Source organism: Prionailurus bengalensis, chromosome B2 (genome assembly GCF_016509475.1).
Source record: "Prionailurus bengalensis isolate Pbe53 chromosome B2, Fcat_Pben_1.1_paternal_pri, whole genome shotgun sequence".
Taxonomy (NCBI): Eukaryota; Metazoa; Chordata; class Mammalia; order Carnivora; family Felidae; genus Prionailurus; species Prionailurus bengalensis.
Window position 1 is genome coordinate 130188649 of NC_057349.1, and position 14572 is coordinate 130203220.

The window sequence follows — 14572 nt, forward strand, 5'->3', positions numbered from 1 at the left end:
GGGGTGGGAGGGTGGTGGCGGGCAGGGCAGAGAGAGAAGGAGACATAGAATAGGAAGCAGGCTTCAGGCTTTGGGTTGTTAGCACAGAGCCCAACGCAGGGCTTGAACCCTCAAACCATGAGATCATGACCTGAGCCGAAGTCAGTGGCTTAACCGACTGAGCTACCCAGGTGCCCCCACAGATGCATGTTTTTAAATGCATAAAATAGAGTACATGTCATTAGAAGGGAAAACCAATTATATTGAAATTCAGTTACAAGAGACTAAAAAGCCTATGACAGAGTAATATTTGTTTTTTATGAATACATTCTATGTCATTATCCAGCATGTGGTCCAGTAACTTGGGAGGGGATGATGAGCCAAATGATTTTTCTGCTGTAATGTGATGTGAAAATGGCTGTGGTTTCTGTTGGTGCTGCAGCCAAAAGTACTACCAATCGTGTGTTTTAGGATCTACCTTTGTAATAGAAGGGGATGCGAATTTTTGTTAGAGGTTCGAGAAAAAGCTCATTTTTCTCCTGTCCACGTTCATGGACCCCTTCCAATGAAATAACCCCTGATGGAGCTGATGGTGTAAGATGAACATCTATATCCTTCGAGCTTTGGCAGTGACAGCAAGTGCGCCATGAAGGATAGTTTTACAGACAACAACTGGAAATGGAAATAACTCTTGGTTGAGTATTCCATATGATGGACACTGTGCTGGGTGTGGTCATCAAAACTGATGACCACAACAGTTCTGGTGTCCAGCTTCTGGAATGTGTAGACTCGTAGAAGAAACAGATATCAAACTATAGAATGGACAAATAGTTTATTTGCTAGGGGATAAATGTCTTGAAGTGCTGTGATAGGATATCAGGAGGGGCCTGAAATGGGTGCTAGTGATGATGGGAGCCATGGCTTAAGTTGATGCTCTGATGTTGGCTGAAGGCAGATCCTGTGTGTAGGCTCTAAGTAGGGCAGGGCTCGGCCCATAGAAAACCGGGACGAGGACAGACTGGGAATGAGGACAGTGACTGGGAATGAATGAACGAATGAGGCTGCACCTTGAGGTTGGCAAACTGCACTTTGTGTTTCGTTCACTAGTATTTTTAATCCTGGTTGAAGAGCATAGTTTTACCTTTGGGCTTCATGGCATCTATTGTTTGGTTTATTATTAATGGTTAAATCTCTGAAAGCTTTAGAGATTAGTTGGGAATATATAGGTTGAAAAATTGTACAATTATGAGAAAAGCTCTCCTTTGAGAGCTAGGCACTTAACATTTTTTATTGCGTCATTCCTAAACATTTTCCCTCACCCAGATTTTTGTTTGGCACAAATTTAAGGAAAACCTACAGAGACTTGAGGAAGGGCTTAGCTCCTCTGCATTCTGAACAATTTGAACAGTGGTGTTTGTGGAAATGCATACCTTACCTTGCTGTTCCTGGGCAGATAAGTGCTGTCTGTCACACCTGTGGATTTTAAGGCCACAGGCTCCGAGGCCTGGCGGAGGCCCAGATGGAGTAGAGCAGGATTGGGCTGTGCACAGCGGCAGGAATGCAACCATTCTGGTCTGGGCAGTTGGGGAGGGACTCCTCTCCCCACAGTTCCCATACTGTTTGGCCCTGCTTTCCAATTTGACTCCGTCAAAGCACACTCTCCAGTGGCGGCAGGATACATATATTTTTGTGACTTCAGAAAACGTGCATGGCCGGTTTATGAATCTTAACCACCTTTGAGGGACATGCTGAGCCAATGAGAAATGGAACTGACATCTGATTCTACACACGGAGACGACAAAGGGTCACAGGCAGGTAATGAAGGGCTCGCTTAGAATGTTACGGTTGCTTAAATTTTTGTCCACTGGTTGTGGGTAGGAAACCTAGGTGTGACTCAGTGAGCCAAGAATTAGTGCGAAAATTCCTGAGCAACAGATTCTAAATTATTTTATCCTCTGGGTGGCCTTGGAATTAAAAAAGTTTTTTTTTTCTCTTAATATTATGAAAGAAGTTAGTTACACGTAAAGAATCTTATTATGTCCGTCATTAACAGCATTTCGGAAATGGGATTTGCTCTGCTCACTGATGTTGTGGATCTTCATGGAGAATGCCACTGCCAGCCTCACAGCCTCATGCGGGGCCTGGCACTTAAAGCATGCTTGTGCCAGTGTCTCATGATACTCTGTGCAAATTATTCCATTGCTTTCCTGTGATGCATGAAGGTTTGCCCGGAAGTGTTTGCTGTGTGACAGTCATGGGGGGATAGAAATCATCTTGCCCCACACACTATAAATGGGTTAGTGAACTGCATCCATGGTGCTCCTCCCAGCCTCCAATATGGGTAACAAATTCGTGTCGGTGGCATAAATTATGTCCATTCCTCTTTTGGTTTGGTCATTCACTCACTTAATTTTATATCTGCTGGTGCCAAGTTCCATATAGACCACTGGGAAACAAAGACAAATAAGGCAAGATCCCTGCTTATGGGTCCTTGAACACAGCGATTCAGCATGGTATAATAATGTCACATACTAGGTGCTGTGGGGCCACAGGTGAGGATGAATCAACTCCTGGAGTCTTTGCTCTCCCTTGGAGGGTCAGGGAATGTTTTCCAGAGGAGGAACTAGTGAGGTGGCAGAGGAGAGTGTGGAAGAGAAAGATTCCAGGCCAAGAGAAAGTATGTGTAATGGCAAAGGCATGTCGGGTGAATCATGGGGTGAGATGCCATTTCCATATTTATAATGCACCTCCTCTCTCACTGCCCATGGCCCTTGCAGCTCTGGGTACAGCCTCTTTACAGGCTCCTTCCTCTGCCAGGAATACCTGTGCCCTGGCTCTTGGTTAGCTCCTTCTGCTCTTTCTGGGATTGGGCTTTGGATTCAATTGCATCTCTTCCAAGATGCCTGTCCTGACTACCCGTCTGAAGTAGATTTCATCCTGTTATCTCCTACCACCTGGTCCCAATGCCAATTGCTTTATTTACTTTGTTGTTGATAGGTCCCCTGGGCTGTGATCTCTGCAAAGGAGAGGACTACGATTTTCTTGTTCACCACTGTGTCTGTAATGCCTTGTATAGAGCCTGGCCTGTACAGATGCTAGATCCCTGCAAATGAATGAATGAATGAATGAATGAATGAATGAATGAAAAGATGTCACTTAAAAAACAAAGCACTCTTAATATACTTGCTATTCCAGTTTATTCCTTGAATTCGAAGTAATTCTTAATGAGGCATTTAGGATCTTAGTTAAGAAGTTTATTAAAGACCTTTAAAAGGTAAAAGAAAGTAGTCAATTTTGGAGCTTGGAGGGGGACTTGAAAAATCTAAGCATTCTTTAAGTTGAATATTTAGGGATGAGAGGAATTCTACTCAGATTTCTTAAGTTATAAATAAAAGAGAAATGAAAGAAAATTGAATGAAGAGTGCATTAAATGGACTCATTATGGTAATTTTATAAAATTATTTATTACACTCTATTTTTATTTGTACTTCTCAGTTCTCAGACATCTCATAATTTTGATGATTTATTCTTGTCTGTGCTCTGAGACTTTATTTTTGTAATTAATACCATTATTTAAGCCCTTTATCTCCTATAAATCAGTGATGTTTTCACACTGATAATGTTCTTTTTATTTAACACAGTATCCATGCAACCGATAATCTCCATCTATGGGCTCAATTTCATGCCGTTTTCCTCTACTCCTTTTATCATTTTTATAATTCATAAAGTGGTTTCATCTCTACTACATCATATCCACACTCCTAGTTTTCTTTTTCTTTAAAAAATTTTTTTAAATGTTTTATTTATTTTTGAGAGAGACAGTGTCTCTGAGTTGTCAGCACAGAACCTGAGGTGGGGCTTGAACTCACGAACCATGAGATCATGACCTGAGCCGAAGTCGGACACTTAACCCACCGAGCCACTCAAGCGCCCCTGTTTTATTTATTTTTGAGAGAGACAGTGTCTCTGAGTTGTCAGCACAGAACCTGAGGTGGGGCTTGAACTCATAAGCCACAAGATCGTGACCTGAGCCGAAGTTCGACGCTTAACCGACTGAGCCACCCAGGCGCCTCCACACTCCTATTTTTCTTACACACATCCCATTTGGCACATTTTCTGAAACCTATTACCCGCGGATTATTTTTATCTTGTTGAAAAGATTACACAACAAAATTTATTTTGTGTATTCTATAGTAATGGCAAGTGGAAATGCTCTGTGAAATGGCATTCCTCTTGAAAGAGAGGAATATCTAAAGGCAGCATTGCTCTCCTCCCAATGAGCATCCCCCGTGTGTAGGTCTGTCAATGCCGGGGGGTGGCCGACAGGCCTTCTAAGGCTTCAGCGGGGAGATGGATGGTTGGCATCTCCTGACCTGTTCATTAGTGATATCTCTTGCTTTGGGCTCCTGATTCCGACCTTTTGTTCTATGTTTGAGGAAATGGGAAAAACATACTTGTATGCTACTCTGAAGGTAAGATTTTGGTTATCGTGATTTATAAAAACGAGTTTTTGTATACCTGCTTGTTGGTTTCATTCCTTCGTTTGGTAAATATATATTGCCCACCTACTATGTATACCAGGTACTGTACTAGTCACTAGGCACGAAAAAAATGTTTTCGTATGACCAGTGTTTAAATTAATTTGGAGTAAACTGGGGAGAGGACTATGTGAAAGAAGTTGTGTGTCAGCAGAGACATATTTTGTGGTCTATGTGGTAATTTTTTTTTTTTTACAAAATTGCTAGTGGTGAGAAAATGATGATGATTTTGCACTTGTGACATCATTGCTAATGTTGGGTTTCTGTGTTTGGGCTCTTTGTGTTGCAGAAGCAAATGGCGTTTTGAGAGTCTTAATTTCACCGGAACGCTGCACCTGTTGCTGGCTATTCTTGCATATGAAATCCAGAACTTAGAGTCACTTGCTTTCATTTCCTTTTCCTCCCCCCTCTTTCCGGTGTGTGTGTGTGGGGGGGTCAGGTTAGTAGCTCATGTAAAGAGTCACCAACCTTCCTTCAGGGCGTGATTTTAATGCCCTTGAGAGCAGAAGTGTTGGGTCCTTTTTTCCTTCTGTTGCTGGAAGACTCACATGTGAGTGGCTGCAAGATTCTAGTGTTTGTGCCAGAGTTTGGGACTAGGGTGGGGAAGCACAGGCTTTCAGCAGCTGCAGCTGCTACCTGATACTTGGAACCTGACTGCTGTTGAGGAACATCCATTTCCTCTTGGTTTCATATGATTTTTGGCTATGACTCTGAGGAAGAGAAGAGGTATTATATAGTATCATTTACTTTCATAAAACTAACTTGGAAATCTCAGGGCTCCATGTTGGTTCAGGCCCTGCCCTTGGATGTCCGCGAGCTGCTTTAGAAGGTTCGCGATTGATGGAAGGAAAAGGGTTGGGAGCTGGTTCAGAGGCTAAGAAAGTTCAAAGCAGATTGGTGTTTCACTTGGTGTCCTGGAATTCAGTTACTTTATCTTTCAAAGGAGAGTTGAGATATTGATACAGCTGAACTTGTAGGAATTTTGCAGGCATTAGTGAAAATAAATGTGAAGAAACTTTGAAGTTCAGAGGTCCCTAAAGCTGGTGAGTTTTATTGAGCAGGTTGTGTACTAATGTACCAGTGGGGACATCGGGGCCTCCTGCACTCTACTGAATTGGTAACCTCCAGGAAGATATTTTAGTCCAACATTTCCAATTTACTATATTAAATTTTTTTTTAATGTTTATTCTTGAGAGAGAGAGACAGAACACGAGTGGGGGAGAGAGAGCAGGAGACACAGAATCCGAAGCAGTCTCCAGGCTCGAGCTGTCAGCAGAACCTGATGCAGGGCTCGAACTCAGGAACTGTGAGAACATGACGTGAGCTGAAGTTGGATGCTTAACTGACTGAGCTACCCAGGCACGCCTAACATATTTTTTTTTAAGTTTATTTATTTTGAGAGAGAGCTCGTGTGCATGCAGCTGAGAGGGAAGGAGCAGAGAGAGAGGGAGAGAGAGAATCCCAAGCAGGCTCCACACTGTCAGTACAGAGCCTGATGTGCGGCTTGATCCCACCAACCCTGAGATCATAACCTGAGCTGAGATCAAGAGTCAGAAGTTCAACCAGCTGAGCCACCCGGGCAACCCGAACATTTCCAATTTAACACCAACTTTGTTATATGTGCTTTATTTATACTTTTGTAGATAGACAGATGTACTCATGGACATTCCCCAAGAGGAATCATTTTTTGGAAAGTGGAGCTTTGTGTGGAATGGTACATAAATGATCCCAGCCTGCAAAGTTGGGCATGTCCTGTTCACCACCAGGGACTGCCCTGGAATAAGAGGGCCTGACTTTGTTTTTGCCTTATTTCTGAATCACTGTTTTCTCTTTTGTACCTTCTGGAATTGTTTCCAAGTTTCACCCTCCTATCTTCCTCCCTCTTCTTTGTGACTTCTTAGAGTACTTTAACAATAGGCTGCTTGTGCATTTCTTGTCCTCTGTAGCATTCACTCCCACCTTGTTTGCTCAGCCTCTGCCCTCTCCTTTCCCTTTTTACAGGCTCCAGCCTGTCTCGGCGCTTCAGCCCGATCCCCGCAGTGATAGCAGGTGCCACAGCACTCCCTTCCTTGGCACTTGGTGCTGCCTGGGAACTGGTTCTCAGTGCACTGCATGGAGCAGAGTAGGTGCTCAGTAAACCAGTCAGTTAGCTGACTGGCCTTGGGCCCTGGGACCTTGTTGTTCAGTCCCATGGCTCATAAATTTTTGAGTGATAACCAGTACTTGCTTTTACTGTTCCTCATCTGGCTACCTCTTGGAAACTATAATCTCAGAAATCCTGGAGCTGATTGAAAATACTCCAGGTCAGTTCCTTGGCATTGGTTCTGCCTAGTTATTACGTAGACCCTTCCTTCATGTTCTCCCCACTCTTTGCCCTAAGTTGTCAGAAGTAGATGATTACGCCTCATCTACAAGTTGAGAGGTATGACCCATGGGAGTTTGGGTGGGTGTGCCCATAATTAGACAGGACTATCTTTGTGTGGTGTCAGCTGCAGGCAGAATATACAGATGACTCACACATGTTAATACCCATGTCTTCTGAGTGGCCAACATCCTCAGATTTGCATAAGAGCTCCAAACAGAAGACACTGGATTGAGATGATCACTGCAAGTGACTGAGGGGCAAAGTGTTACGAGCCACACATCTGGATGATAGGCTAGTGTGTGCTATGCATGTGACTCAGGCCACTCTTTCCACTAAATGTTTTTACCGCTAACAATAAAGAATACTCCCCATGCTTCTCTTCATCACACCTTCTCACGAAGCATGATGGTTCTAGAACCATCTAGACACTGGAGAGGTTTTCCTCAAAATGCCAGCAGGTGTACTTCAAGAAAAGTCACTTGCTGACCTTTGCTCCACAGCCCAGCGTGTTGGCAGTTCTCTTGCTTCTACTTTATATTTCTGTCCTTCTCACCTGGCCACAACTCTCTAGTCCCCTGGGGAGTCCCTTTCTGCAGTTTTGGGGTGTGCTCCAGAGCTGCAGTTTTTCATTTCACCCCTGTCCTGCCATAGACCTTGCCACCTCCTTTCTGCATCAGGTGGGCCTGCCACATGCACTGTGCTCTCTGATGTGAGAGCTGACCTGGGTTCCTCTCACTGTCCTGGTTCACTGTTAACTTTGTTCTTGTGTGTGTGTGTTTTTTTTTTTTTTTTTGAGTTTTATTTATTTAAGTAATCTCTACACCCAATGTGGGGCTTGAACTCATGACCTCAAGCTCAAGAGTCGCATGCTCTTCTGGCTGAGCCAGCCAGGCGCCCTCACTGTTAACATCTGCCCTGATGTCTTCTACATCAGCTCGTCTCACTTCTTTCAACAAATGTTCTTTATTAAGTCCTTGCCACGTGCCAGTCACTGTGCTATAGGGGATGGAGAAACAAAGCTAAATGAGAAATGGCAGCATTTCTTTTTCACCCGATGTATAAAAAACAGGACATGCAAAAAATTCCGAAAAGTCACTTCCATTTTCTTCCTTCCCCCCCCCCCCCCATTTCTTCCTTTTTTAAATATTTTGAAGTTCCTCTTTCCTTTCAAAGCATTTGTGTTGTTTCCTTCTTCTTATTAAATAACTGTTCCTGGTCCCTGGAGAACCCTGGCAATGACCTTCCTTTCTTCTGCTAGAGTGGATTGTTTGCTGCTGGAGTCGCCATCCCAGCGATCCCTGCCTTAAGCAGCCAGTACTCCAGGGTTCCTTCCGCTGTCCTGGCAGCCTGGAGCCTGGCTTCTACGAAGCCTTGGCGTCACTTGGCAGCCATGGAGTGTTGGCCTGTTCGAACACAGATTGCTGCTGGCTACTGGAGGCCTCACCTCAGTTGATTCCAGGCAGTCGCCATTTTGGTTGGAAGTAACACACCTGGTGAGAAACCTTGCTACGCGTGTACACACACACACACACACACACACATACACACACATACTATTGTGAGAGGAGTGCCATCCTGGAGGGAATCCCTCCTCTGTCTGGGTGTAGGGAGTGGATGTGTGCACCTACCCCCTGTCCCAACAACACCCATTTTAAGGGATTTGGTGGTACTTGTTCTTTACCTCTTAATCTCACTACTTCTATGCAGCATTCCTGAGATAATTGTAAGAAAGTTTGTCATTTAATTCTGAAATACAACTTCTAGGAATTTTTCTTTTAATTCATCATTCCAAGTAGGTATCTTTGACTGTTTGCACACTAGACAATGAAACTAATAATACTTAAAATAGGATTTCTTTCGTCCTTTCCTGGCATCATCTTAAAGTCTGCATCTGAGATCAGCCTCTGCGTGATTGGGGATAAATTCTGAAGTCTTTGATGGTGGGGATTTTGGTTTAACTCACTCTAATGTAATTTTGTTGATTATAATGTCATTCTATTCCATTAATATTCTAATATGGAAACAAAGGCATGATTTCAGATTTTATTTATATCTTTCTGCTTTGGAAAAACAATCTCATGAGAACTCACTCAGCCCATTAAATACCATCCTTGATGTTACTTTTTTGGTTTTGCTTGTTTTTAGAAAAGTTTTTCTGGCTCTTTCTCTTTGTAATTGTTTTAACCATACCAACAGTAGTGTCGTATTTTTAGATATATTATTTAAAATCATGTGAAAAATCCTTTTCATGTCAAGATGTGGGATTTTGTTAGTAATATTTAATGTGATCAAGAGCTAAGGCAGAATTTCCTAGCTAGAGAAAAAATGAGTGAAAATATCCAGATATGCTCTTTGATTATCAGAGACGTTGTATTCTAAACAATAATTACTCTGATGAAAATATGAAAGGGCTTGAATGAGATTGTGAGAATCTTAAGGGACAGAGACTATACCTTTTTTGTAATGCTGTGTAGATGATCAGCACGGTTGGGAGTTGGCTCTGATGGTGGAGACCTTTGTTAACCTCATGAAGATGAGTAGACTTCAAACTCCCCCTGTTTTTGGCATGGGAAATCTTTAAGGATTATGAGGTTAGGGAGTTGTAGGTGTTTGAGAAAGGTCACTGCGGGGAATTTGTGGGAATGTGAATTGGAGTGAAGAGAGCCTAGAGGCAGAGGTGACATTACAGGTGGCTCTACCAGGTGAGTGAAGGAGGATGTAGTTGAGGTGGGTGGGAGACGAATGAGGCCACTGGATTTCATAGGTAGGTCCACAGCCCCTCCTCTGCAGCTGTAGTAGTTCAAAAGAACTCTGAAAACCCAAAGGTACCTTCTTTGTAATTCATTTGACAGTAAATCTGAGCTTGACCTTGAACTCATTTGGTGGTGAAATCTGACTTGAACTGCTAATAAGATGCTTTTAAAAGCTTTACCTATCCCACCTACCATTCATGATACACACACATTTGTTGCAGAACTATTAATGTGTTTGATTAGGGGAAATTGCCCTGAATCTTGCTGGCTTTTTGTTTGTTTGTTTTTGTTGTTGTTTTATTTTGTTTTAATGTAATATATGTCCTATGTGCTCTATTAACTTTGCTCAAATGGGAAAAGTTCTGATTCGGCAAAACATCTGGTTCAAGGTTTTTGGACAAGGGATTGTGAAGGTCATTTTGACTTGTGTTTATACGGTAAGGTTGATAAGACTGACAGCTGAAATATGAGGAGAATTGTGGAGGAAAAGAACATTCCTAGCCTGGAAGACTCTGTGGTTAATGATGACACCTCCTCATTAGCATGAAAAGAAACAGAACTTTGGAGGGATCAGAAATGTTCGTTAGATAGTGCATGATTTATTGAAAAGGACACATCCTGGATTTTTGAAGTGTTGCTTGCGTGCAGGATCTTGGATTGAACCACGAATCAGAAAAAGAGGACAAGTGGGGACATTTGGATATGTTCTGTAGGGTAGTTATAAAGTGTAGTATTGCATCCATGCTAATTATCTGGTTTTGACAGTCATAGTCTGGTTATGTAATATGGTGACAACGTTTGGGGAAGCTAAGTGAGGGGAGTAAGAGAACTCTGTGTGACTCTTTTTATACCTTTTTTGGTAAATCTAAATTTATTTCAAATTTTAAAATATGAAAAAAAGTTACTTGTCATACCAGGAAATGGCACCATCCATGCTGCTGTTAAGTAGAAAATATCTATTAGCTAGAGTGTGGTTTTCTTGCAGATTTAAAGTCTAAGACAGCAAGTCCAGTAAAATTTCAAAGTCAGGTCTCTTCCTTCCCCAATTATTTTTAAAACTGACCTTGTTTTTAGCCTAAGAAGATTAACTTAGCATTAAAAAATGGTTATTTATTTATTTTGAGAGAGGGAGGGAGAGAGAGAGAGAGAGAGAGCAGGGGAGGGGCAGAGAGAGAGAGGACGAAGAGAATCCCAAGCAGGCTTTGCACCGTTAGTGCAGAGACCGACATGGGTCTCAAACCCACGAAACCATGAGATCTTGACCTGAACCTAAACCAAGAGTCGGACACTTAACCGATTGAGACACCCAGGCGGCCTTAACCTAGCATTTCTTTGATCTGAGAAAAATGTTTGATTCTGGCCTAAGTACATGTAGAAGAGTTACGAAATGAAGCCAGTAGTGTCTAGAGAGTTCCCCGGAAGTGCCGTAACTCCAGTGTTCCCTTGCATTTGGCCTTCCTGGTATTGGGTGGAGGGTGTGGTTTGTTTCTAGCTTTTGTCTGCAGCTCTTCAGGGTTAGATGTAGGTTCGTTAGTTAGGACCGACCATTATAATGAGATGTTCAAAGCCAAGAGGGTTTGCAGATAACAGAAAGGGTGAAAAAAATGTGTGCCTTTGACAGCCAGGGTGGGCTCACCTGGGCCTGACCGTTTGGAAGCGGCTGGGTGAGTCTCCACTGCCTGTGCTTCACTCTCTGGCTTCGACCCCAGCCCCCGTGGTTTCAGCTGATACGTTCTGTGTTTCTCTCTCCAGTCCAATCCTTTCTTTCCCTTTTGGTGAGAGTAGACCTAGGCTGGCAGCCAGTTGCTGCTGAGCTATAATAGACCTAGTGGTATGTACAAAATTTGATTACTGCTGTCAACACCAGATTGAATAAGAAAGTGCATACCCTAGACAGATACTTGCGGCATAAATGGTCTATTGATTTCACAAGAACTAGAAATGAGGTCACCGTGTAATCTAGCAGAAGGGGTCTGTGGATGGAGTGGGTTCTGACATTACAGAACAGTTTTAAAAAGTGCCCTCCCATTAGATCTTTTTAGAAGAACTTTCAGATAACTTTGATAAGCTGATTGCTGCTTCTGATTTTCCTCACCATCAAGTATTTACTGAAACTCTGATAAAGGCTTTTCACATGTGTTTGATCAATGGTTTGCTTTTCCTTGCATAGAATATACTTTAGAAATTGTATTGGTTGATATAGACCATATTTGCTCCTGAGCTTTGATGACATTTCCACTTAGCTTAATATGAATGTTTTAGAAATTTCCCACAATGGAAAGTTCTATTTGACATAGGAAAGTTCAGAGGTCAGTTTCATAGTTAGCTGTATGCCAAGAAATAACTAAAACAATGGATTACATAGTGCAGCCTTGGGACATGGAAAATTTCTTAGAAGAGGGATGAGTCATATTATTAATACATGTTGCCAGGCTTGAGGCCTTATATTGGAAAATAAAGAAAAAAGTTGTTATTTTTTAAAGCTTATGGCATTTTTGTATTTTCTTTGTCATGTTTTATGTAGGTTTTATTCTGTTTCTTTTTCTTTTTTCTTTTTTTTAGGGATTAAGAAGGTGAAAATCCTAAAATAGGATGTTTTAGTAAAGAGATAATTAACATCGTTGTAACATGAATTTGTTCAAATACCATAGTCCGAAGAAAACTATAATTCCTCTGAGTTAGATAGCATTAGATTAGATAATCCCTTTGAATTAGAATAATTACTGTCCTTCTCATGTCACATTTCTTTTTTACTCGAAGTTTAGTTGACACACAGTGTTACATTAGTTTCAGATGTACAACATAGTGATTCCACAATTGTGTACTTTGCACAGTACTCACTATGGTAAGTAGTTACCATCAGCAACCTTACAAAGTTATTACACTATTACATATTCCCTGTGCTGCACTTTTCATTCCTGTGACTTGTTTATTTTATATAAACCAGAATTTGTACCTCTTAATCCCCTTCACCTATTTTGCCCATCACCCCACCCCCTACCATCTGGCAATCACAAGTTTGTTCTCTGTATTTATGAATCTGTTCCAGTTTGTTTTGTGTTTTAGACTCCACATATAAATGAAATCATATGGGATTTATCTTTCTCTGTCTGATTTATTTCACTTAGCATAATAATGCCCTCTAAGTACGTCTCTATTGTTGTGAATGGCAAGATTTCATTCTTTTTTATGACGAACATTTTATACACAGACACGCACACACACACACACACACGTATATTACAACTTCTTTATCCCTTCATTTATCAAGAGCCCCTTAGATTGCATCCATATTTGGCTATTGTAAATAATGTGATAAACGTGGGGGCGCACATAACTTTTCAGCCAATACCACATTTTTAGGAGGGGAGGGGGGAATATTGCTAGTGTCTATTTCTTGACTTCTCCCTCTTGGCTACCTTCAAAATTTGGGGCAGTCTCAATCTTAAATCACATCTGGTCTAAAATCTCTTCCTGTAAATAATTATGGCTATTCAAAAGGCTGCTTTAGTTGAACCTCTTTGTATTCAAGAAGAAGACACATACAGAAAGACAGAAGGAGAGAAATGATTTGTAAATGGTGGAAATATCATATTTACATTGAGGATTTCGTCTCCTTTTAAGTTTTCTTCTGCAGCCCTTTAGTAGAGAAAGAAGAGCCAACCACTTTAGTAGCCTCTTATTGGCGATCTAATTCGAAAGTAGTAGTTATTTAGCTGGTATGAACCTGTATAGCTATACCAGTTAAATTTTTTTGGAATGTTTTCATACCTTTTGGAAAATAGCCACTGTTACAGCTAGACACCTTTAAGATCTTGTTTCATCTCTGTAGCCACTATCCATTTTGACTAAGTGGTCCCCATGCCTTACTGGTTGTTCTGTATTTTGAGTATTGAGCCCTGTCTACAAGAACGGAGACATGTTTGGGCTACTGATAAAATTAGGCTTTGCTGACCACCTGGGAAATGCATATTAAGTCACAGTGAGATATGTTAATATGCACTAGGACAGCTGTAATTAAAAAGACAGATGATAATAACGTGTTGGTGGACATGTGGATAAATTGGAAACTTCATACCCTGGTAATGGGAACGTAAATGGTGCAGCCACTTTGGAAAACTGTCCGGCACTCTTCCAAAGCTTAGCCACAGAGTTACTATATAACCCAGCAGTCATATAGAGAGGTGAAAACGTATGTCAGCGTGAAAACTTGTTCCTGAATCGTCATAGCAATATTGTTCATATCAGCCAAAGATTAAAATAACTCAGATGTCCATCAGCTGATGAGTGAATAAATAGAATGTGGGGGATTTGTGCAATGGAATATTATTCAGTCATTATTCAGAAGTGAAGTACTGAGTTTGAAAACATTATACTAAGTCAAAGAAGCTTGTCACAAAGGACCACATGTTCCAAGGTTTTCTTCATATGAAATGCCTGGGAAGGGCAAACCTGTAGAGACCTGAAAGTAGGTATTCATGGTTGCCTAGGGCTGGTGGGCAGGGCAGAAAATGGAGAGAGAGTGCTTTTTGGGGTGATGAAAGTGTCCTGAAATTGATTGTGGTTATGGATGCATAATTCTGTGAATATACTAATAATCCTTGAATTCTACACTTTAAATGGGTTCATCACATACTGTGTGAATTACATGTCAATAAACCTCTTACAGAAAAGAATTGGGCTTGACTATGTGACATAATCTGTACCACCGTGCTTTTTGCTGTCTCCTCACAACAATTCGAGGAAATAGGTGGGGCCACTACTCCCATTTTACAGATTTGAAGATTGTGTTAGAGAGTGTTTTGCCAGAGTCATGCCTGTAATCTAGGAAACACACAGAGATTGGGCAAGTCCCGCCAAGTTTCTCTTTATCATATTTCAGTCAGTAGCAGGAAAAGAGATGGCTTTTAATTTAAATCCGTGTGTATACTGATAAG

The 14572-nt window shown here is 41.5% G+C and overlaps 1 protein-coding gene across 1 annotated transcript in view; it reads left to right on the forward strand.

The window, feature by feature from the left end:
• Positions 1–1517: 1517 nt before the first annotated feature.
• UTRN (utrophin) overlaps positions 1518–14572 on the forward strand; it is a 478053-nt gene continuing 464998 nt past the window's right edge. Inside the window, exon 1 of the mRNA XM_043592533.1 lies at positions 1518–1794. Within this exon, the coding sequence (XP_043448468.1) occupies positions 1743–1794 (52 nt within the window). The 5' untranslated portion in view covers positions 1518–1742. The remainder of the gene's footprint in view (positions 1795–14572) is intronic.